Source organism: Sebastes umbrosus, chromosome 11 (assembly GCF_015220745.1).
Source record: "Sebastes umbrosus isolate fSebUmb1 chromosome 11, fSebUmb1.pri, whole genome shotgun sequence".
Classification (NCBI taxonomy): domain Eukaryota; kingdom Metazoa; phylum Chordata; class Actinopteri; order Perciformes; family Sebastidae; genus Sebastes; species Sebastes umbrosus.
Window position 1 is genome coordinate 21,882,299 of NC_051279.1, and position 23,432 is coordinate 21,905,730.

At 39.7% G+C, this 23,432-nt stretch overlaps 1 protein-coding gene across 5 annotated transcripts in view; it reads right to left on the reverse strand.

Annotated features, from left to right (window-relative positions):
* LOC119497025 (F-actin-uncapping protein LRRC16A-like) overlaps positions 1-23,211 on the reverse strand; it is an 81,197-nt gene extending 57,986 nt beyond the window's left edge. For 3 of the 5 annotated variants that reach the window (XM_037784784.1, XM_037784785.1, XM_037784783.1), the window contains exons 1-2: positions 22,670-23,210; positions 16,266-16,363 (exon numbers count right to left, since the gene is read on the reverse strand). In XM_037784784.1, coding sequence (XP_037640712.1) covers positions 16,266-16,363; positions 22,670-22,709 — 138 coding nt within the window. In that variant the 5' untranslated portion in view covers positions 22,710-23,210. Of the gene's footprint in view, positions 1-16,265; positions 16,364-22,669 lie in introns of all 5 variants that reach the window. The other 2 variants (XM_037784782.1, XM_037784786.1) reach the window with 2 other exon arrangements.
* Between the last annotated feature and the right edge of the window lie 221 nt (positions 23,212-23,432).

Here is a 23,432-nt window from a genome sequence, read left to right on the forward strand (position 1 = left end):
AAATAATCGTGATTATCATTTTGGCCATAATCGTGCAGCCCTAGTCCATTTCAAATTGGGTCCATGAAGACCTCTACTGCAAGGCAGGGATAAAACTAGAGACAGTTCTTGAGAAGCCATTTATTTAGATATTACATTTTATTTATACAGTAGTACTGTATGTAAGTTTGTCTTTTTTTCCAGATATCACAACTGCAGGTTAGTTTAAAATCAATAATATCATGTATTAAGTTTTAATTATCAGTCTCTGAGCTGTACCTTACACATAGCAATCAAATCTGTCAAAACATCCCGAGAACGACCCTGAGCACAATTTAAAACTGTTAATCCCCTCCGCTGCAGAGGAAGCACACTGTTTTCCTGCCATACGCCGGCTGTGGGAATTGTCTCCTAAGCCAAAGATAACCACTTATCAGAGATGATAGATGGGGAAAACTGAGAAGAACCTCAATCGGGCTGACATAGGAGAGATCATCACGGTGGGATCTGCTCTTGGAGCCAACTTGAACTTTATCTGGTTTCAGAAAAAATCCTCCTAACCTCTCTAAACTCAGGCAGAGAAATCATTTGTTTTACAATACATCGATTCTCCGCCGCCAAGACAAGCTGCTGACAGTGCAGCTGAGGTCTAGTCCTGTAAAGTCTGCAGACTCACACTGCGCCAAAACCACAGCCCAATGTGTCTTTGATACTACGGCACGGTTCAGGGATAGAACAGCTAACAGGATGTACAATCTGGTCTTCTTTATGCAGACAAGACAAAAATCATGATACCCCTCTACAAAACACTGTCTGACACAACAGCCACCAGACAGTGTGGTGATCTCTCTGTAGCATCCTTATACGACAAGTAAAGACATAACATCACCTAAGCCTCAAATATTTCTAGAATGGTTTATAGTATTTTTAGGATCAAGCTGCTAATCATTTAGTCAGGATAAATTCCACTATTTTTTTTTTTTTCTAAACTATGGATGTACCATTTTGGAGCAAACCATTCTCAGCAGTGCAAATCCCTCCCCACAGCGCAGCAGAATTAAGGGAGAGACATCAATTTCCTTTTTATCACTGCCCTGCTCATCATTATGTGTTTTACTGCTGAGGAGATGAGCGTGGCGGGGAACAAAGGCGGCTGACAGTGGTACTTCCTGAACAGATTTGATTGGCTGGTTTTATCAGACCACAGCTGCAGCGAGCTGAGGCATGAATAAATGTGGTGTCTGATTATATTAAATTTCATGCTTTACTTCCATTTTATTTATTTTTTTATTGTTGCTCGTTTTGTTTTCAGTCGGAATAGAAAGTGTCAGCGAATATGCACAATGTGTTGAATAATAAATGAGACATATATAATGCACATTTGATGATTGAAATATATGGAAAACACTTTTGAGGCAATAAAATGTGCATTCAGCTGCTGACAATTTGTCTTCTGAGTGAATCGTGCACAATCAATAACAGTAATCCAATGCGTGTTGCATACATTATCTCTACATGCTGCCTGTGTGTCAGTGCCTCACTAACAAGTTAAATGTGTCTCACACACTACACAACTGAGGCTGACCGAGCGTTCAAAGGGCCGGGCAGAGGGATTAAATGATTTTGCTTTCAGATTAGGATTATAGTCCAGGTTGGCAAGACGCCCCTCTGACACTGGATAGATATCAGTTTTTTTTTTAGAAAGTGGACTCTGGTGTGAATGATAGGGCGGGGTGCCTCTTAGAACAGTGTCAGCCTGCAGGGCGTCTTCTAAAAACCCTGTGTGTGTTTAGGTTACAGAGATAAGGAATAATCACAAGGGTTCATTCATTCATCAGCATGCCAACCAGACACAATAGGGAGGAGGGGTGTGTGTGTGTGTGTGTGTGTGTGTGTGTGTGTGTGTGTGTGTGTGTGTATGTGTGTAGCTATGTGATGGTGAGCCAAGGTTTCTGGGTAAATAGGATATCGCCGTAGACCACTGGGATGAAAGAGTGAGACATAAAAACAGAGAGAGAAAAGGAGCAGAGGTGGACAGATTCATATTTTTTACAAGTCAAGTAACAAAGAAAGTGGAAAACCTCCTCAAAGTGAAGTACAGTGCTTTGTCAAGGAGAGAGACGTACGCAGGTATGACAGCGAAAATAGCGAGAGAGAAGAATAAGAAGAAAGGAACGACAGAGACAAAGGCAGAGAGGGGAGGAGGGAGGAGGGGGATTTCGTTCTGGGCTAGTGTTGGCATTACCCGTGGTTTCCCTCTGGAGTGGGTAGATAACATCAGTCGGCATTAATAACAACGCACACACAAACACACACACACAGTGCTGAACACTGATTTCGATGATAAAAACACAATTAGTGTGGTTTAGATCACGAATGATAATTCCCCCCAAGTTAAACATCGCATGATTAGATTTATATAATCAAAGTAAAATGATCTAAAGGAGATGTAGATGATAAAAACAAACACTGTGTTTCCTATAAGGACTCAAATGGAAAATCAGAGGCGAAGTACCTTTTAATTGGTTGGATCTTGCTTGACATGAAAAACAGATTATTATTGGAGAAAAACAACATTTCCCCTAAATTAAGCACAGAAGGTGACATATCCAAGTACCGCTACAGTCACAGAAGCTGCTTCAATAAATACCATAATAACCAACATGTTTAAAAAAAAGAAAAAAAATAGGAGAGGAAGGCACTGCTTTTGTGCAAGCTTCACCCATTTCAGCAAAACGGTGTTGAGGAAATGTGTTATATTTCATGGAGTCAGGGTCATAAAACATCAATACACCCAGTTCCAACATATTGCTGATCTGTCAAAATCCGCACACCCACACACGGAAGCATGAACACACATGATTGCGCCCGAAGACCCATAAGACACCAGGGAGGGTAAGAGAGTGGGTATTTCCTTTACAATGTCTCATAGGTATATATGGGGTTTGAACCCACTAAGCTCTGTATACTGTATGTACAGCCCAGTCGCACAGCAGTTTGTGAAATAGTCACAAAATGTAATGTATTGATTCATGTACATAAAAACGAAACGCATATTTTTTTGTGATGGTAAGCACAAAATTAATTCATATGTATTCCACGTAATTGTTAATTGGGAAGCATAGAGAGCGGCGTAGGGAGGAGGTGGACGGGTGGGTCAAAAAACACAGGACTTTTGCCCAGGAGACCGGTGTTCTTGTCCCGTGTGAAACCAGAAGTCAAAGTTGATTTGTCACGTAACTTCCGTACTTAAGTTACGGCACTTTCAGAGTTATTTTAACCCAAACTACAATCTTTCCCTAAAGCTATCTAAGTAGTTTTTGTCACGTAACTAAGTTACAGCACTTCCAGTGTTATTTAAACCCAAACCGCGTTATTTTTCCTAAGCCTAACTAGTTTGTTGCCTAACCAAGTCGATCTAGGCCTAAACCTAACCAAGTAGTTTGATTTTGCGTCTCTGTACATGAATCAAATAGATTACATTTTGTGACTATTTTACAAACTGCTGTGAGACTGTGTTGCTATGTAATGATGGTAAAATAATATAAAACAATATAGTAGAACAATGGAGGCAAAGGGTAGAAGGTTAGCAGTGTGCAGAAGGCAACGATAAAAGCAGTAATGCTACATCAACTGCAAGGACAGGACCTCATAAAAACCAACGATGTGGCAAAAGCATATTAGAGCGCTGGTAGAGAAGTCAGTGCAGTTGTTCTGCTGATAAATAGCTGAACGCGTGCTGGCAAATGTCTGTGACAGGGTCCTTGAAGGCAGAGACAAACTGTCCAATATCATGCACATACTTCCACGCTCCTCTACTCTGTATTATTGATCTGGTTTGAAACTCACAATCTGAATAATCCTTAAGATTAAAACATGGGTTTAGAGACTCATCATACAGGCAAGCCTCTCTGGAGGAGATTAATTATGCAGGTTGTCTTATTTTTATCACTCCAGCTTGAGTGTTTTGACAGAAAACATCACATTGATTAGGCCTGATTGTTTTTGTGGCTGTTTACGATGACAGAGTGCACAAATGTCATTATCATCCGATCAATGCTGACTGTTGTCTGTGACCCACAAACCCCATTCAATTACATCCAACGAGAGCAGACTGACACTGTACCAACCAGGCCGTTGCACTGTAACACCAAAGAGCCACTTTCCCCACAGTATGACAACAGTACTCATGAGGGACAGGACCAGTCAGACCAGTTCAGCACATGTAGAAAAAATGTGCAGATTTAGAACAAACCTCAAACTAAAATATGTATTACTGTCATCAAAATAGGAAAATAGGTCAAAAAGAGCTCCATGAAGTAACAAGACATTTGATCCAGTGGTTGAAACCAGACACATTGGAGGTCAGTACTATGAGATTATAAAAACCAAACCTATCAAGCCAACGACCTGAGGCAGGGTCAATTATATTACTAAGACTGTCTGAGTGACAATGACCCTGACCTACGAGTTGATGAAGATGAATGACTGTGGGCGCGGCTTGCATGGAGCCAGGCTATGTGGCTGGTTAATGTCTCTCCAGGGAGGCTTTTGTACGCCATTGTGGGCTGGAAACATGCTAAGCCTTGCTATGAAATAAATCCCCATTCAGCTCGGTGGAGAACAATACAGCACAGAGAGACTGATAGATACTCAGTGAGTGAACAGACTATAGGACATCATGAGTGTGTTCAAACTTATTCTGAGAACAGCCACACTGGAAATGTTTCTCTCTCTCTCTCACACATTATGGACAAGGTGGTACATGATGAATACAAACCACTGTAAGCTGTTTGGTCAGGCAGGTGAAGTGAAGATAACGTTGTCCGTAGTCTCATACCGGTTACAAATCAACCCGATCTCACTCCCAACTCGTCAAATACCGCCGATTGGGCAGCGCTCTTCGGCAACGGATACCAATGCATACCCCTTTAGCGACAGTATGTGACGAACCGGGCTTTCAACTAACTCCAAACCCACCCGCGTCCTTATTCGACTGTCGGAGCAAGTGACGTAGTTTGAATAGCGCGAGAGTTTGTTCAGGCCGGGTGGGACGGTGATGGATGGGTCAAACAATCACAAGACTTTCAAGCAGGAGACTAAAAGTAACATTGACTTATTTTGTCACGTACGTTGGTATTGTCAGTCCAGTGAGTCATGTGAGTCTGTAGTCACGTGAGTCATTTGTCAGTGAAGTTAACGTCAACCACAATCGTTTCCTAACCCTAACTAAGTGGTTGTGTTGCCTAAACCTAACTTCCTGTGAAAACCGTGGTTTATTTTGAAAGGACACTATGCATGTAACGAACGTATATTTACACGCTGTTCCAGACACGTCCAAAAGTAACGCCAGAGGGGTACCATGTGCGTCGGTCTCCGATGCAGAGATGCTTTGACCAAGTGGCGGTACTTGACGAGTTGGGAGTGAAAAGGTGTCGTACAAACAGGCTCTGTCATGAACGCCACGCTAACGTGCTGATGGATTCATTGTTTTTAGCTGATCTAGACCAGAGCATATTCAGTTAAAACAGATCAATGATGCTGCTTTTTTATGTGGAGTGAGCACTGCGCCAGACTCCGTTTAAAGAATACCCTTTTGAATGCTACATTGTTTGTCAGCAACTGGTCATATGGTAAGGAGGCAATTTGTCCTTGTGTGATCTGATTAATTTGGCATGCAGTTAACACACAAGTCATAATTTAGTTTTAATGAAACTCAACTCCTGGCATTTGCTCCTGGTGTTCTTCACCACTGTTTTGGAAGAAGGAAATAACGAGAGTAACAGGCGAACCAGCTTTAAAAGTGATGAATTTTCGTTTTTTAATAAGTGCTGTGCGGTGGATCTAATTTATGCCCATGTGAAGAGTGGTTCATATGGATTTCGAAAAATATTTGATAAATATTTGGAAGAATAAATGATAAATATTTAAAGAAAATTTAAACACGTAACTTTAAAGTGTTAAATTTGGGAACATAATTTGGTTTGGTGTTTTGTTACCTTGTAGGGCTAAATTTTTTAGATTTAGGGAAATTAGTTTGGTTGTACTATTCAGTAACTTGCAAAACAATCTTACCATATTGTCCACCCCTAGCTGAAAGACAGTCCAGGAAAGTGTGGTCCTTGTCCACTACAGAACACAAGGCAGGGTTAGACCCAAAACTGACACATACACACACTGGGAACCAACTCCACACAAAATTCCTCCTAATTACCCGGTTCTTTCAGCTGGGTCGGTCCCAGCACTTTACAGAAACCAAACCACTCAGAAAGAGGCTGAAAATAACGGTCTGAGAGCATGGTGTGGGTGCTCAGTGTGTTAAAATTAGACTCCCTGACTAACCTAAACTAGCATCTGCATTCAGCCTACTGGTTGAATTGGTCACAGTATGACACAGCAAATCAGCCTCAAGTTGAGAGGAATCACTGTGAAGTGTTTTTTAGGATATTTCATCCTATTTTCATCCTATTTAAATGCTCTGTTTGAGCAGAAGTGAAGAAGTGTACTTAATGCGATTATTTCAGACTGAGGACACTACATGTTTAAATACATCCATATTTTGATCTGTGTGAGGGAGGAAACAAGTCACTCTTGATGTCTTAGCTGGACGTAACTAGACCTGACACTGTCGCCTCCCGGCAAGAAGGTAGATTAAATCCTCACCAGGGCCAACTGGGACCTTTCTGTGTTGGCGTTTGTATGTTTTCCCCTCCTATGTTGCAAGTATGAGGGATTGGAAACTCTAAATTGTACATAGGTGTTACTGTCTTTGAAAGGATAGTATGTTACTTAATGAGTAATTCAAAAATCACAACCAAAAACACTTCAACAAAATTCTTACTATTAGATCTTTAGATTTGAGAGATAATATTGGCCATTTTTAAAATCAATTAGTTGATTAATTTAGCAATTACTTTGATCATTTATTAATTGCTGAAGTTTTTTTTTTCAAACATTTGCTGATTCCATCTTCTCAATTGTGAAGATTTGCTGTTATTCTCTGTTTTCCATCATTGTAAATTTGTCGGACAAACCAAGACATACAGTATAAACACGTCACTTTGTGCACTTTCTTAAAAGTAATAATTATAACATTGATAACATTCAGTCACTAGATGTCGCATTCTCCCTCCCCCATCCATTGCTTTCACTTCACAACAAGCCGTTGCCAGCCACTTAACGTCAATCTCAGCCATTTATCCGTTTTTTTCCACACTAACTGACAACCCAGAGGTACCACGTGAGGCCAACGTTGTTGTACTATTGGCTCACAAGTTTTGTTAGAAGTGGGAACCAAACGTGTGATATCTTCCAAAGAGATAAACAAAACATTAATTTTGGACCCGCCAAATTTTTTAAAACGATTAATTCACAAGCACTACTATTTTTTTTGTTTTCAGGAAAAGACATACTTTTATTTGGGACCATTCCAAAAGCTCTTTGGATGTATTATTATTATTTTTTATATTTGTCTACAAAAAATTTTATCAATAAGACATTTAAATCATTTAGAGGTTAAGAGAAAACCAGATGAATAATTTCGCATGATGCCACCATCAGTATCAAATGCTTTTTTTTATTGAGTAATTTTTGTCTGCTGTTATTTGGTCTACATAACAGTTCTGAGCAAACCTGAATTGTTAAGTTTAAGAGTAAAAACACATTAATTCATTTTCTGTTTCACCTTAATCCTCTTAAGCATTGTACAGTAAAACATCACATTAAAATTGTAAGTGTAATTGCAGAGAGGACTCTAATCTGGTCCATTTGACAAAACACAAATCATTAAAGACCCCGCTATAGTGGACTGTACAGTCACTGTAGTACAGTATATACTCAGCAGGGAATGGTGACCTGTTTGACACATTTCTTCTGCCTGGTTAGCTCTTAATGTCACCCCAATTATGTTAATAAGCACCACTGCATTATGGTGGAAAACACAGAGAGAACCTTCAAACAGAGTTAACTATTTAATAGACACAATGACCATGTGCCAAACAGCATTATAACAGGTTGAACTCAGGCTGAACCTATATTAAAGGACAAAGAACAGCATTTCTGTGTTCATTCAACCAAGCAAAGGTTCAAATACATACTGTAAATACAAAATGATTCCCAACCTAAAGAATAAAAGCAAACTAAAAGGGAAGAACCTGTAAGGTCACTGTGGTTTTTGCCAGACTCTGCTCTGACCACAAATCCCAAAATACAAACACCCACTGAATGACTTTGAGGAAAAAAAAGAAAAGAGGAGGGAAAGAAAGATTAACCATGAAGTTGCCAAACACTTTAAAGGCACAGAACAGAGAAACAAAATGATGTTTGCTCTCCACAGAATGAGAAACTTTAACATGTTTAACACTCCATTGAAAGAGTCACTAGGGATGCTACAGTATCATATATTTAGTGGTCGATACCAATACCAGTGAAATGTCATGATTCTCGATACCCATTTCGATACCACAGTAAAAAACAAAAGTAAAACAATAAATCCCATGTACTTCAACATACACTCCTTTATTACCAGTTGCATACTGTTTTTTTGTGAATTTATTATTAATCCGTTGATCCGCCTCAAGTTTCTCACCAAAAACTAAATTTGACAAGATTACATTTGAATACATCGTGATAACGTTATAATTTACCTTCGTATAGGGCTCGACGCATCATATTGTAACTTAATTCAACCTCCGTACATTAGCTTTTAGCTCTATTATTTAGCCAAGTAGGACTGTGCCGCCCATCGACTGATAACAGCTAACGTTAACCAGCTCTCCTTCTGCCGATTTCAACACAGATTTGTTGTTCACAATGTAGCATTATCAGGGACATTTTCTATCGTCCCCGGGTCGACGGGACGCCATTAGTCTCGACCCCTGACAGTACCTACGTTACCTTTGTTACTGTAGAAAAACAAGTACCGTCACGTTTTCAGTTTTTTGACATCGACCTGGTCCCGAATTATCGGTTCTCGTTACATCTCTAACTCTCACTGCATACAAGAAAACCCAATAACGTACATTCTATTGTAGGTCTTTAAAAACTAAATAAATGCACTTCAGCAAAGTACACAAAAAACATAAATGCTCCGTGCTGAAATATTTTATGTGACATAACTAAATCACTGTTACAAAACGGGTCATGTGATGTTGCATGCCAATTTGCAGTATTTCTCAACCCCCTACATACTATATACATTCATATTGACTGTAGGACTAATAGGGATTGTGGTTCCTTTATATACAACATGGATATTGTAACATTATGGTGGAATATCATATCAATTAAAAAATACTAATCTATCTCCTTCTTAATTGATTCTTTTCCAGCACTTCCCTCTTAAATCATCATTCTCTGATCACTGGAAAATATATAGCGACCAACCAACCAACCAACCAGAGCTAGCAATACTTAAAATGTAGATGTTGCAATAAATTCACATCCATTTTTAAAACTTTTCTGTAAAGAAAGTAGCCACTCTATACAAAACTCCAACAGCCTACAGCAAAGACTGGATACCATAGCCTGTTATCAAAGGGAATTAAAAATTGAGAGGATACTTGCTTTGCAGAACTTCAAGGAAGAGGTTTTAGCACCATTAACAAAAGACACCACTGCAGTTTCCCCATGAGAGGACGTTACAGGTGATCATCAGGGAGTTCATAAATGGGTCACTTCCATTTCTCACTGCCCCTAATGACAGACCTCGAGGTTAATGAAAAGGAGATATGGGTGGCGGGAAAAAAAAGTTGGACAACACTCTAGGCTTTGGTCTGTTCTCAGATGTAAGCATGGGTTCTGAAACATTTTTTTTACCTTGGGACTACATTACAGGACATTAGTGTTCTTAACAAACACAAAAGTATTTGTACAAATGCTGCGATGAATTTGCAATGAAATACAATTATTAAGGCTCAATTGTTATTTCATAACAGTTTGGTTCCCATCATTTTGTTAGACTTGGAAATGGCCAAACTTTCTGTTGGCCTACTATTGAATTATTCTTCAGTAAAATGCTCTAAGTTCCCATTTTCTTCAAAGCTGTAATCAGCAGAGTCATGTTAGGACAAGCTGCAAGTTTGAGGAATCTGACAGAAAGAGAACAGTCACTACAGTTTCAGCTTTTAAAAATCCACATTGCAAACTTTTTTTTTCATATATGTACACATTAAGGATTTAGTTTTCAAGGAGACAAATGTTTGAAATGATGAGGGGTGATGTGTGCAAATGTGTGGTCAAGACAATTAAGATAAAAATCAGGAGAGAAGTGGAGTAAAGCACAGTGCTGAAGAAAAGACTAACTTCCTGTGGTTTAAAAGTTGAAACCACATTTCAGGACAAGGAAACAGAAATATAGAGATCTACAGTGATGCTGTGACGCACTATTTCACCAGTTAGTTTTTAGTTTTTTAGTTTCTTTGTTAACAGTATACAAGTGACTAGACAGGATTAGTCCATGTTTTATCATCTGTAAAGCCCTAATTGTATGTGACACAAGATGATTGTATGACAGATTGTTCTCCGCAGTGCAATGTAAAAATGTGATGTAAAGTCATTTTTAACAGAAAACCATTGTCATCTAAGAACATGTGTTTTGGTGGTGGGACCCATTTTGACTTATAACTAGTAGTTTAAAGAAATGTATGAATGCTGACATGCTGGAGTCAGATATTGGCTTTAATCGCTCTTCATCATCTTGAAAGTAGAATAAAAATAAGATTAAAGCCTGTGTGATTCAAGATTAATAATTGTGTTGACATGTAGCAGCCTTGTGCTTTGTTAGTGCCACTCCCACATACAAAGCAAACAATGAGATGCAATAAAAAAGCTGTTAACTATTGGTGACAGTCTCTGGCTAGAACAAACAGACATAAACATACACTTTCCTTTATTCACACCAGGAGATCAAGAGGAAGTTTGACACCACGCCAACCCTCCAGTGCTGTAGATTTAATGAGTAACACTGCTACATGAGTAATGGCAGGACAACAGAAAGCATTTATGATCTCTAGATCTGACAAAATGATGGGAGTCAAGCTGTTCACCTCTCATAATATAGGTTTATGTTGAATGATTTTGCATAGCAACGCCATTAGCAATCCAATACTTCTGTATAAACTTAAAATGTACTTTCATTGTGACATTACGTTGCGTTAAAATCTTTTAAATAAGAACATGACTGCTGGGTTATCTCCATTTTTTCCAGCTTCACACTACGTCACTGGTGATTTCTGTCCGTCACACTGCAAGAGTTTTACAGTTTACAGCTTTTTTAATTCTGCTCTTTCACCCTCTCCATCCCCTCTGCCCTGTACAGTACGTCTCATCGCCCGTTTTTCCTCTCCCTTCCGTCTCCCACCCTCCTTCCTCTCCCCTCGCCTCTTCCCCGGGGTGTGTTTGATGGACTGATGTTATTATCTCTACCTCCTTCATCCCTCCGTCTTCAAAGGAGGGAGATGACTGTATCTATCAGGCTTTAGTGTGCTTAAGAGATGCCTCGGGCTCTGTAGTGCTCCACTCCCAGTCTGAGCGAAGCTCCGCGGGAAAAAAGGGGAGAGCCTCGTGTGTATTTGACAGACAAGCAAATTGATAGAGGAAATAACCATATTCCTTCCTTCATTATCGGCGTAGTTTACACTGTAGATAGATGTCCTGTGTTGTCTGAAGTAGTAAATCAAACTCTCTACTGTATGTGGCTGCAGTAAACTGACAAGGGAAGTTCAATAAACGTCAACGAAAAACGTCAAGTCTGGACGGTAAATCACCATGGGAGATAAATCGTTTGTGTATTTGACATTTGATGTGATTTATAGGGAGGTCCTACTTTATGCATCAGTTAGCTAGATGTGTAATAATGGTGGAGAGATGCTCAATATTCATTGAATAGCCGTTTAAAACCTCTAACATACATCGTCGTGGAGTACAACATAATGTCAAAGTGGTTTGAACAGAAGACTCTGTTGTGTTAACACAGTAATATTGTCTGATTAAATGTCACACCCAGATTAAATGTCACACCCACAGGTGTGTGTTGCACTCTCAGCCACAGGAAGCAGGCAGCAGAATTAGTCAGTCAATTAAATTAGTCACTTTTTATCAACATTATTCACACAGATTACTCGATTACTCTCCAACAGACAGCAGTGCAGTTTATACTGCTTTAAGCAGCTGGACAACTTCATCTGTTTATACATATTTGACTCATATTTTGCCCTTCCACCTTCGTCTTTTGCTCCTCTCAAACATGTACAAGTAGACTTTTACTCTATAACACTCTCAGACTAATTATTACACTCAACTGCAATTACATTTCTGTCATAATCACAGTTTTGTAATGTTTTGATCTTCATTTGCTCTGGTATTTTATGACTTTCCTTATTGTTCTACCATTGTTTAGCATGCTTATTTCATTGAGATTGCGTCATCCAATATGTTATGCACAGAGCCAGAGCCAAGTCAGTTTAAGGGCACAAAAAAAAAAACATGTGCATTGTCTTTTCAGCATTATACATACGTGAACTTTCTATACTTTTTTTTAGGGTGACTATGTAACATCCAACAGGGACTGCAGATTTAAAAAAAAAAAAATGGCCTTTTGGCAAATTCTGGCACATTCACAGCAATGTTTATTAATGGGCATTGGCCCTGAAAAATAAACCAATAAATAAATATTTGGGCTCTTATTTCTCTAATTTTATTACATCTGTGATCACTGTAAAAATAGAATATAAATCTAAAATCCTAAAGGAGTACTCCTGCAATTTAAAATTGCACTTTCATAAAGCTGAAGGACAGACCGTTTTTTTTTTGTTGAAAGAACAGATGAGATTTCACAGGCTGTGACGAGTGAAGTGATCTTGTGTAAAAATCTGCAGTGGTCCTTTAACATTCTGCTTCATCATGCCCGTACACGTCTCAGAAACATTTAAGACTGTGTTTCACGTTACAGCCTCCATTTATAACATCAGATCTCTAACCAATCTGTAAATATATTGTTATTTCATCATGTCTAACATTTGTTTTCTCCCTGAGCCACTTCCTGTATAATCGGTTTCTCAGACTGTGTTTTTCTGCAGACCAACAAACAGTGCTTTATTTGTTCAGTCCGGTCAAGCAGAGCGTTGATACAAACTCACCGAGTCATTCTCATGCTCTGCGTCTGGATGAAATACCAGAACCACTCCACTGGAATTCCTCACTTCCCAGTACTGACTCCCACTGCTTTGCATTGTTTAGTGTGTGTGTGCGTGTGTGTATGTGTGTGTGTGTGTGCACTACTATAGCCTCTGTTTCCAGCTCCCACATGATGACATTGTTGTCATAACCACGTCAAGAGAGTCAGCCTCAAACCAAGCATTTGACTGGACTAGATTATAAAACAAATATGCAGTTTTTTTGTGCTGTCTTGCTTTGGCAGATTACTGAAGAATGAATGAACTGAATACAACCAAAAAAAAACATCAATTCCACACTTAAGCAATAGTGTGTGCGATCAAGGACAACACAAATCAGTATGGGCAACTCTCAAAGTTCTTTAAGGGAAACTTAAAGGAACAGTGTGTAGGATCTGGTGGTATTTAACGGTGAGGTTGCTGATTACAACTTCTCCCGTGTGCCAAGCGTGTAGGATTACTATGGTGGCCCTCTCTAGAGCCAGATGTTTGAAGAGTTGAGTGCTAAGACTGTACATGGGACGTGAGTGGTGAAGCGAGAGAGAGCGGCGACGGGAGCGAGTAACGTTCTTGACTCTTGACTGCAGCATGGCAGACTCTGTGGAGAGGGGACCCAATCCCTATGTAGATATGAAGGCTCATTCTAACGAAATCACGCTTCTTATTATCAGGTGATTTTACACTAAAGAAAACATACTTACTAATATTATATCCCATTTCTGCCAATAGATCCCCTTAATTGTTACACACTGGTCATTTAGTGTAACTTTTTCTCATAATTGTGGCCATTCTGACTATGGGTCATATACAGTATACAAGGCATATATACTGGCAGGTTGCCCCAGAGGTACATTGCTATGCAGTTAGCTACAATAGCTAAACCAGGGGCTACTTTAGAGACAAGAGTTTGAAAACATTTATGTAAAATTCAAGTTTATTTAATTGGCTTTAACATTGGCTTTAAGAATAAGTAAAGAAAAATTTTGTTACAATATATTGGAGGAAATTAGAATATGGTGAATATTATAAGTTGATATTTCACTATGAAGACATCCTCATAGAGACTTAAATGAATGTTTCTGTAGATCTCCATATTCCTTGCTGCTGTAACACTGATGGCTCCAGATTCCCACAGTAATGACGGGTCTCCAGTTAATAATTACTTTACATAAACTGACAAGTGCAATGCTCTCGCGTACTCTCCTGCTGCTTCCCACCTCAGCGTGTTCCCAGATCATTTAGTGAGTACAAAAGATTGCTGTCTCTCACCTCTATTTCTGCGTATGTCCCTAGATGACATATTTAATTTGCTGCAGTAACTACAAATGTCTGGATATTAAAGTTAAAAAATGTAAGTGTTGTCATGCCCAGGGGTCTGGCTGATACTTCTGTTAATGTCACACAGTATCAAATCATACAGCAGACAACTTGTCTGTGTTCACAAAGCTTTTAAAAGTTTCACGTCAACCTTATTTCTTTGTCTATTCCGCACAGAGCTTTATAACTAAAAGCTTCTCATCCCACTAAGAGTCGTATAACTAAAATGCTCCTGCCACCTATTAAACGTTGTGCAGATTCATTCACAGCAACTGAAAGCTTTCCGATTCAACCATCAAACTTTATGGACCCTTCTCATGATGCGACATTGATTTACTGAGGGAACTTTTCTGTCTTAACTATCTTCAGCATTTTATCTGGAATCCAGAAAGAGCCAATATGCATTTTTAATGATCTACCAGGTATTAATTATTTAGCATTCAGTGGATGAACTGCTCCGTGGCCAGCAGTTAATGGCCTGAGCTGCTATTTCCACCTGGCCAATAGACACACTGAGGGCTGATGTGGATAGAGGTCAGAGGTGTGACTGGATGAATTACCTCAGTATTGGGTCAGTGTGTTTAACTTTAGCTGCTGCTTTTATTGTTTGACTTTTCATTGAGGCTAAAGAAAGAGGCGTGAGGCAGATACTGCATGAAATGAAAGGGACAGGTTTGTGCCGGTGATTTGAAAACAACAGGAAGTTAGTCATTGTAGTTTGGCCCACTGATCAAGTCAACAGTAGGTACTTTAACACCCTTAGCGCCTGATTGCAGCAATTCGCATCAAAATCGTACTCTTTCTTGGAGTCATAATTCAGTCAATTTGAACACACAAACATAGTACGCAAATTTTTAGATTTAGTGTGTCTTACACTTTCCAAGGATATCATTTTCTCTGAAATCCGTTGCAAAAAAAGTCAAAAAATCTGTTTAGAAATCACAGAAAAAAGATGCTCCTTATAACTTCAGAAATTGCCAGAGAATCACCACGTTTTTAGGTTTTCTTCAGTATCAAAGTAATCCAGTGATAGTTGTCTGTACACCCATGGGTACATTGCAAACAGGAACTGCTAATCCGGCATACTTTTGATGGTGTCCATTGCCAAAATGTAAATAAATATAGGCCAAAAAAACAGGGCGAACTTACTGAATCCATCGCTCATTTCCATATTTGAGTGAGATTCATCAAACTGCGATGATAGATCATTAGTCATTCAGATCTTGTGTAACACTTTCTTGTGCAATTTGCAAAGGACTCTTTAAAACTTTGGCACACATATAACCCCACAGAGATAATCTCACGACCCAGATACTGGGAAGCATACTGGCAATCATTTACAAAACCTTCTTATAAATGAAAGAAACCTCTCTGCATACAAGATGATGCTGGTTCCACTTAAAGTGAATGTGACCAGCGTTACTGAAAGATAATGATGCCTTTTGGAAACAGTTTGGGAATTTTCACATTACAACTTTACTATAATGCCCAGTCCTCAGACTAAATGAGACAGGAGATGTCCAGGGTGATGTGAGTACTGTTTCTTACAATCTCTCTAACTTTGACTTGCAGGAAATTACTCCAAAATCAAAGTAGAACTCACTGTGCTCACTGTGACGGCTAAAGTAATGAATGTCTTTCCAGTGCTGAAGACGAGAGATGAAAACAGGGAGGTTTTGATGTTCTTAAATGAAATCTGTACATTTCAAGAGCAGAGAAACGTGGGAGAAAAAGACAGACAGAGATTTTACTCCCCTTAATGAAGGAGTAGCTTGAAAGCAGCAGGAGTTGACTCACCAAGACTCTGTTCTCCGTCTTGTCTCCTTTGATCTCCAGTTTGACTCTCCTCCTCAGCGACAGCTTCACCTTCCTCCCCACTGCATCCCTCACACTCTCTACACAGAGAAGAGGAGAGAGGAGATAAAATAAGGAGAGATTTGTTTTTCATATCTGTGCATTTAATTAGAAGAAAGAGGAAACAGCTGCCAAGTGGTTCATCATGCATTACAAAAAGTGTCTCTACTTTGTACGCTCTTTCCCCACAAAGTCTTAACTTCAGACCCAATCTGAATCAAAGCTTAAATTGAGTCAGAATTTCAACATTTCGACTCCTACTGCACGCATCAGTGCATTTCTGCCACAGGGGGAATGATCCTCCATATCCACTGATTAGAAAAGAGCATTGATGAAAAATGTAGCAAGTCCAATTTTAGCAAACCATAGGAAGAATGATATTTCTTCTAGTTATCAGTTCATTTGCGTCATCGTGAATCCCTCTTCTGAGGACTGATTTCTTTGTGTCAGATTTCTGCACATCTGCAGTGAGATGCGAAGCCGTCACCAGTAACTCTGACATGAAATCCACAGTCAGTCAAACTAGTAAACTGATCAAAACTGTGTGCATGTCCTCACAGACATACTCATCTATAATAGTGCTGAAAAGATAAGTTAAATCAACAAAAAATTAATTAAACATCTATTTGTTAAAAAGTGTGAATGCAATCGCCAGAAGTGAAAAGCTGTTGGCGTGATGATGTCTTGTAGTCTCATTTAGCCACTTGTTAGCAACCGCCTTTTTTAAGACATATAAAAGCTTCAAAATTCAAGTGTGGAACATTTACTGATTCCCATTAAAAAAAAACATTGACTTTGAGACGAGGGAACCGGAAGTGCTAAAATGCTGACTCATTTCCGGGTTTTAGGACTCATTCCTGCAGCACTGTATTATCTCTGTTCATAGAATTACACAGCAAATGAATACAAATATAACAAAATAATGGCTGTAGGGACTGCACAGATAGCAACAGAGGTTAATGACTGTAAGATGTTTGATAAAACAATGTTTAATTAAAAACTTTATGGACTGCTGTTGTTAGCCTGCTAGCCATGCTACAGTTTATGTTTACAAATAGTCGGCAAAAGCTGCTTTATTTCATACATGTATCACAATAGCGGCTTGTATATCTGCTGTCCTAGATCTTCCAGTTTCCCTTTTGAATGACGAATACAGACTACCCTGCTGGTCTGGAGAGTTACTTCATCTAACGCAGGCACAGGACGTACGTGGTAGTCGGCTGTAGTCTTTGCGGTGTGTTCGAGTGCAACTTTTTGGCCAAAACACAGGCAAAGTGAGGCGACGCAATAGACGTCCTTCGTCGCCGCTAGTTGTCTGATGTCGGTTTGGTGTGTTTGCCTTAAGGTCAAGCCCCTAGGAAGAGTGCCAGGCTTTGAAGCAAATTTCTGAAGTGGCCAAACGGCGGTACTACAACTTCCGTGTCCGTCACTTGATGCCATTGGGCCCAAAAACACTTTTTCCCTTAGACTTACATTGGGAAAGAGACGTAAGTAAATCAGCGGTCAATTTTTTTGGAGGTAAATCAACTTCCCAGTACGAACACTTGAATATATTAATAGCCGAATCCAGAGTTTTCCTTCCTCCGTTCATGTGAATGAGACCCAGACCGAGGCTGGACTGCGGGCTGGGAGATGGAGTTACAGGAAACGCTACTGCGCCTGCTCTATTGGTCCAATGGATGCGGAAGATCGCCGGAAGATCGCCAGAAGATCGCCGGAAGATCCGGGCGCAATATCGCTCGGCAGTTGAGCCATTTTGGCTTCATGAGCCACACTGAGCAACTTTCATAAGAACGAACGGTCGCCCGCATCCAACGCTGTATCCAGGCTGATGGGAATGTCATTATCAGTCAGTCTTTGGTCATAAACTTAATCATTGTTCACACCCAGTGGAAGCCTCCAGTGTGAGGGAACTGGTTTAGAGAGCAGAAGTGGGTCAGCCGCCTCTCCACACTCCTCACTCAGCCACCACACAGCGCCTGATATAGTCTGCGCACATGTGTCTGAGACAGAGAGGGGTTCTGTGTGTGTACATCTGTGCTGGCATGCGTGTATCCTACAGGCTTCCACAAACCATCATCAGATCAAAGTGAAACTAATAATTAGCCAAAGCAGTTCATCTGCCAGCCTCCATGGAAAATGTGCACCATTTCTTACTGCAGCGTTTCTAAAACTATATCCGCTGCAATAAGTCATAGAGATATCTCTACACAAAATGAAACCTAGTATGTTTTAATGAGCCTGAGCACTTTTTGGTCCCAGACACAAAAAAATCCTGACAGACTCATTTATCATTTTTTCTACTAATTCAATTTTTCTGCTCATTCATTTAAAACTGTGACAGGAGTGGACATTTTACTAACCGGCTGCCCCGTGGTTCAGATTAGGCAGTTAAAGGCATGTGGTCACACTAGAATGAATTTCAGTAGGGACTTGAGTGGAAGGTGGGTAAATGGGGGACATATGGCCCTGTAAAAGAGCTCAAACAAACAAGTCACAAACCCATTAAGTCAGTCTCCCATTTATTGACCCTTGGCCAATCCAGATTTGTGTGTCGATGATGTCACAGATTAGATCTGTGTTTTTTTATCTTTCACTCTGGAGAGTTGCTCCTGGCAAACATTTTGGAGATGTTGAAGATCATAGAAATAACATGTGAAGTATGTGTGTAGACTGTGGGATGAGTCATAATATTAACAAATAGAGGTGAATATAAACCAGAACAATTCAAGTTGTTAATTATCTATCAACATTTCTCTGTGTGTATGCAAAGAATTCAAGAAAGGATTTTAAAAATGTTGTAGAAAAAAAGCATTCTAGGTTCTTGCATTTAGCACCAGCTAACATCTGCTTGTTTTGTTGCTCTGAGTATGTTCAATGACGAGCACCGCCAGGATCACAGAGATTAAGAACAAATTGTTCACTAATATCCGCTGTGCTTTGCTCTGCCTCTACTCCTCAACCTGACCTTCTATTCATCAAAAGTCTCTCTCACAAACAGAGTTCACAGGCAGTAACAAACACAATGAGAGTCTCAGGTGAGAGGCATGTAAGCATCCTTAGAATACAGAGAGAGCTCTTCAATGTTCAGACACCACAACACAGCGTCCCTGTTTCGACACAGCAGGAGCTGCTCTGAGATACGGCTTCAACTGCCTGTTGAACTCCTAATGGGTAACCTGAGTCATTTCTTTGCCTGATCATTTAAAGGAAAATGTTTTTTATAGTCATCATTCAAAGTATTTTTTGTGTCTGCTCCTCTCTTTTGTCTACTCAAGTGTTTGAGTAATTCTTAGTTAGCACACAAACACACTTTCTGAATGAGTGCACCTCATTGCTCCATATTCTTTAACTCAGTCTGTGGTGTTTCCATCTGCAGCATCAAGCTGGAATTCCTTGTACTTGCTAGATGTCAAGAGTGATCTTGTATGACGCTGAATCACCGGCACCAGTGACTGTTTCGAAACAATGGTTGGTTATATACTCTTCCAGACAACACCACATGGCAACAGGATCATGACAAACCAAATTCCTTATGTTAAGGGTGCAGTGTTTGGAAAATTAGTCAGCCACAATCAGGACTATTCTTGAAGAGAGGGGGTGAAGATAGAGAACCTGCTGACTCTAAGTTGGACCATAAACAATCTGTGTTTCTGGTCCTGGAAAAGATCTTGATCTATGGTCAGAAAAACACAGAATGTGTCCCATTTAAACAGGTTTCAGTATGTCAGCAGGGCTGGTCATCTTTTTGAATTAGTTTTATGTAAACTGGAAGTATTGTTATTGAGTTCCCTGGACCGATTGACCGCATTATGTCATTTTTTGGGGGGAAACTGGCAGATTGGCAGATTTTTTTGGGGGAAACTGTATAAAATGCTGAACAAGACATCTAGAATAGTTTTGGGTTTAGGCCTGGGTGACAAATCCAATTTTATTTTCAATTACAACGATAATGGAAGCGCACCCCACCTTTCCTTTACAGCGGTGCGCTTTCGCCCCATTACGCTGAGTTACTGACTAGAATATGTTGAATATAGTTTACCAAAATATTGAAAATATGTTCAGGGGATTTCAGTAGGAGGTGGCAGTGCACTACGACATGTGATGTATTGAATATGTATGTTTAGTAGTTTTCAGTAGGTTGTGGCAGTGCGTTACAACATAGTTGATCTTATTTATTTTGATATATATTTTATACATAGCTCTAAATGTATTTATTTATTTATTATTCAGTTGAATTATATTTAAAGATCAAGAAAAAACACTTGTAAAAGGACATTTTAATTAAGTTTAATAGAAGTTTAATAAATGCATGATATTTCTAAAGTAAATGAGCGATCGTGTTAAATAACTGTGATCTCAATATTGACCAAAATAATTATGATTATGATTTTCACCATAATCAAGCAGCCCTACTTTGAATATTTCACTCATTGTAAACATTGTGTAACTGCAATGAAGAGCTGGAACAAGCTGATATAGAACATACAGCATGTGATACTGTCAGACAAGATGATTTTAACAACCTCAAAGTTACTTTAGGGGGAACTCAATGTTTATACTTGATGTTAACAGGTTAAAGGAGATACTATGCTACGTACACTTTAACATTAAGGGGTTAAATTCCCGCAGCAAACTGAAAAAAAAGAACATAATTTTGTCTTCTAGCGTCTGTTCCTTCTTTTATTGTCAGAGCTCAAACAACAGGACGGATGACGCGGAAACAAGATAGTTGTGCGAGGATATACATGAGATACTTTGATAGAGTACAATAAGCGACTTGACTGGCTGAAACCTTCAGTGACTCAGTGAATGGATGCATGCCTGACCACCATGACCTAGCAATTTCCCTTTAAGCTGAAAACATTGTAGGCTTGTGTGTGTCCACAAGAGATAGAGAGAGAGAGAGAAAGAGTTTGTACTTGTCCAACATTGCACCGAGGTGTCAAAAACTGAGCCAAACAAAGAGACTCTGAGCTCGAGCCAAACAGCCTGTATAGGACTCTAAGGTATGTCCACAACCAGTGCAAGTAAATCATAAGAAACATGGCAGAATCTAGCCAAGAGGACGGACCCGAGTGAGAGGCTAACTCCAGGCAAAGAGATGTGAGAGTTGGCCAAGGTTACTCCGGGAAAAATAACCCTGTAAGTTATGTAGGATGACAGGCTGATGACACACTCACATCTAAACTATTTAGCTTTTCATTCAAATATAGGCCACATTACATCAACAGAACAAGCACCTTCATCAATAACATGTATATCAAGCTTTACTGCAGCTAAAAACATGGAGATTGTTATAAACAGCCTGTTAATACTGTATAAAGTAATGTGTGTTTCACCATTAGGTAATGTGTTTTAGTAATATTTTGGAAAGGGATCATCACAATAAAACAAACCTGGCCCTATAGGGGTATATGGGTTGGTTATTATCAACACTATAGGATATAATAGCACTACTATTGTGTCTCAACCACAATAAGTATGGCTGTATATTGTATGAATGGACTATATTTTATCCAAACAGTTAAAATAGGACACTATAAGAGTGAGTGAGAAGCATATGCACGCTGTGAATGAGTCATGAGTGATTGGAAAGGGTATACAAAATCATCACAATAAAACAAACCTGGCCCTATATAGGGATATCAGAATCAGAATCGTGTTTATTGCCAGGTCTAAGAGGTATATACTAGGAATTTGCTTTGGATTTGTTGGTGCAAGTTAAACAGTATAATAACAAAAGAATAGATAAAAATGTTAGAATACAATAAGAATAAAAAAATTGAATTTCTACCAATATACAATATACAAAATAAGCTATAAACATGATATAAACAGATAGTGCATATGGGTTGGATATTATCAACACTATAGGATATATAATAGCACTACTATTGTGTCTCAACCACAATAAGTATGGCTGTATTGTATGAATGGACTATATGTTATGGTATCAGTTTGAATAGGAACCTATAAGAGTGAGTGAGAAGCACATGCATGCTGTGAATGAGTCAGGACTATGATAGGAGGCAGTATACCAGTGATTGGAAAGGGTATACAAAATCATCACAATAAAACAAACCTGGCCCTACATAGGGATATGGGGTTGGATATTATTAACACTATAGGATATAATAGCACTACTATTGTGTCTCAACCACAATAAGTATGGCTGTATTGTATGAATGGACTATATTTTATGGTATCAGTTCAAATAGGACACTATAAGAGTGAGTGAGAAGCACATGCAGGCTGTGAATGAGTCAGGACTATATGATAGAGACAGTATACCACCAGTGATTGTTCCAGTCTGGACACATGGCTACAAAATGATCTGCTCTTACCCAGAAGCTCTTTGGGGACCTCTGACACCTCCTCGCTCATTTCTGCTGAAGATAATATCCCAAACAACGAGAAGAGTTAAAGTCAACACATGGAGAAAGCCTCAGATTATGAGGAAAACAAGGAGCGAGAGAGAGAGAGAGAGAGAGAGAAGTGTCAGGTGGTGCGTTTCTCCCGGTTACATGCTCCTCTCCTCCTCTTCTCGCGGTGTCAGGACAATGTATCCGCGGTTATCCGGGCGCATCTCTTCTCGGTTTAAACAAACAGGGTTCAGAGGTTGTATGTAGGAGAAAGGACCCGCTAAAGTCGTCTCAAAATCATATTGAAAGCCAGCAGATTGTGCGCTTCAGGGAGATGAAAAGACCACACAGCTCACACACATCCTCCTCTCTCTCTGGCCGCGGCTGCTACCGTAAAGCTGTCGGTAGTACAGTAGCCGAGCAACAGCCAATAGAATCCGCTCCCAGCTGCGTGATGCGACAGCCAGGCAGCCGATGCGATGCCGGGGCGGTGTGGCGTGGCACGGTGGAGGGTGGTGGTGGTGGTGGAGGTGGTGGTGTCAGACCGATATATTAATGACTACTAGGATACAATAGTGGTTCCCAAGCTGGGGTCCAGGGACCTCTAGCGGTCCTTGACGAGCTCTAATGTGGTCCCAGTCCCATCATGCTTGTGTTGCAGGAAAGGACATCAATTACATCAGTACTCCCAATGGATACAAGCTCACCATAACTAGCCTATAATAACGCCTCTATATGACACCAC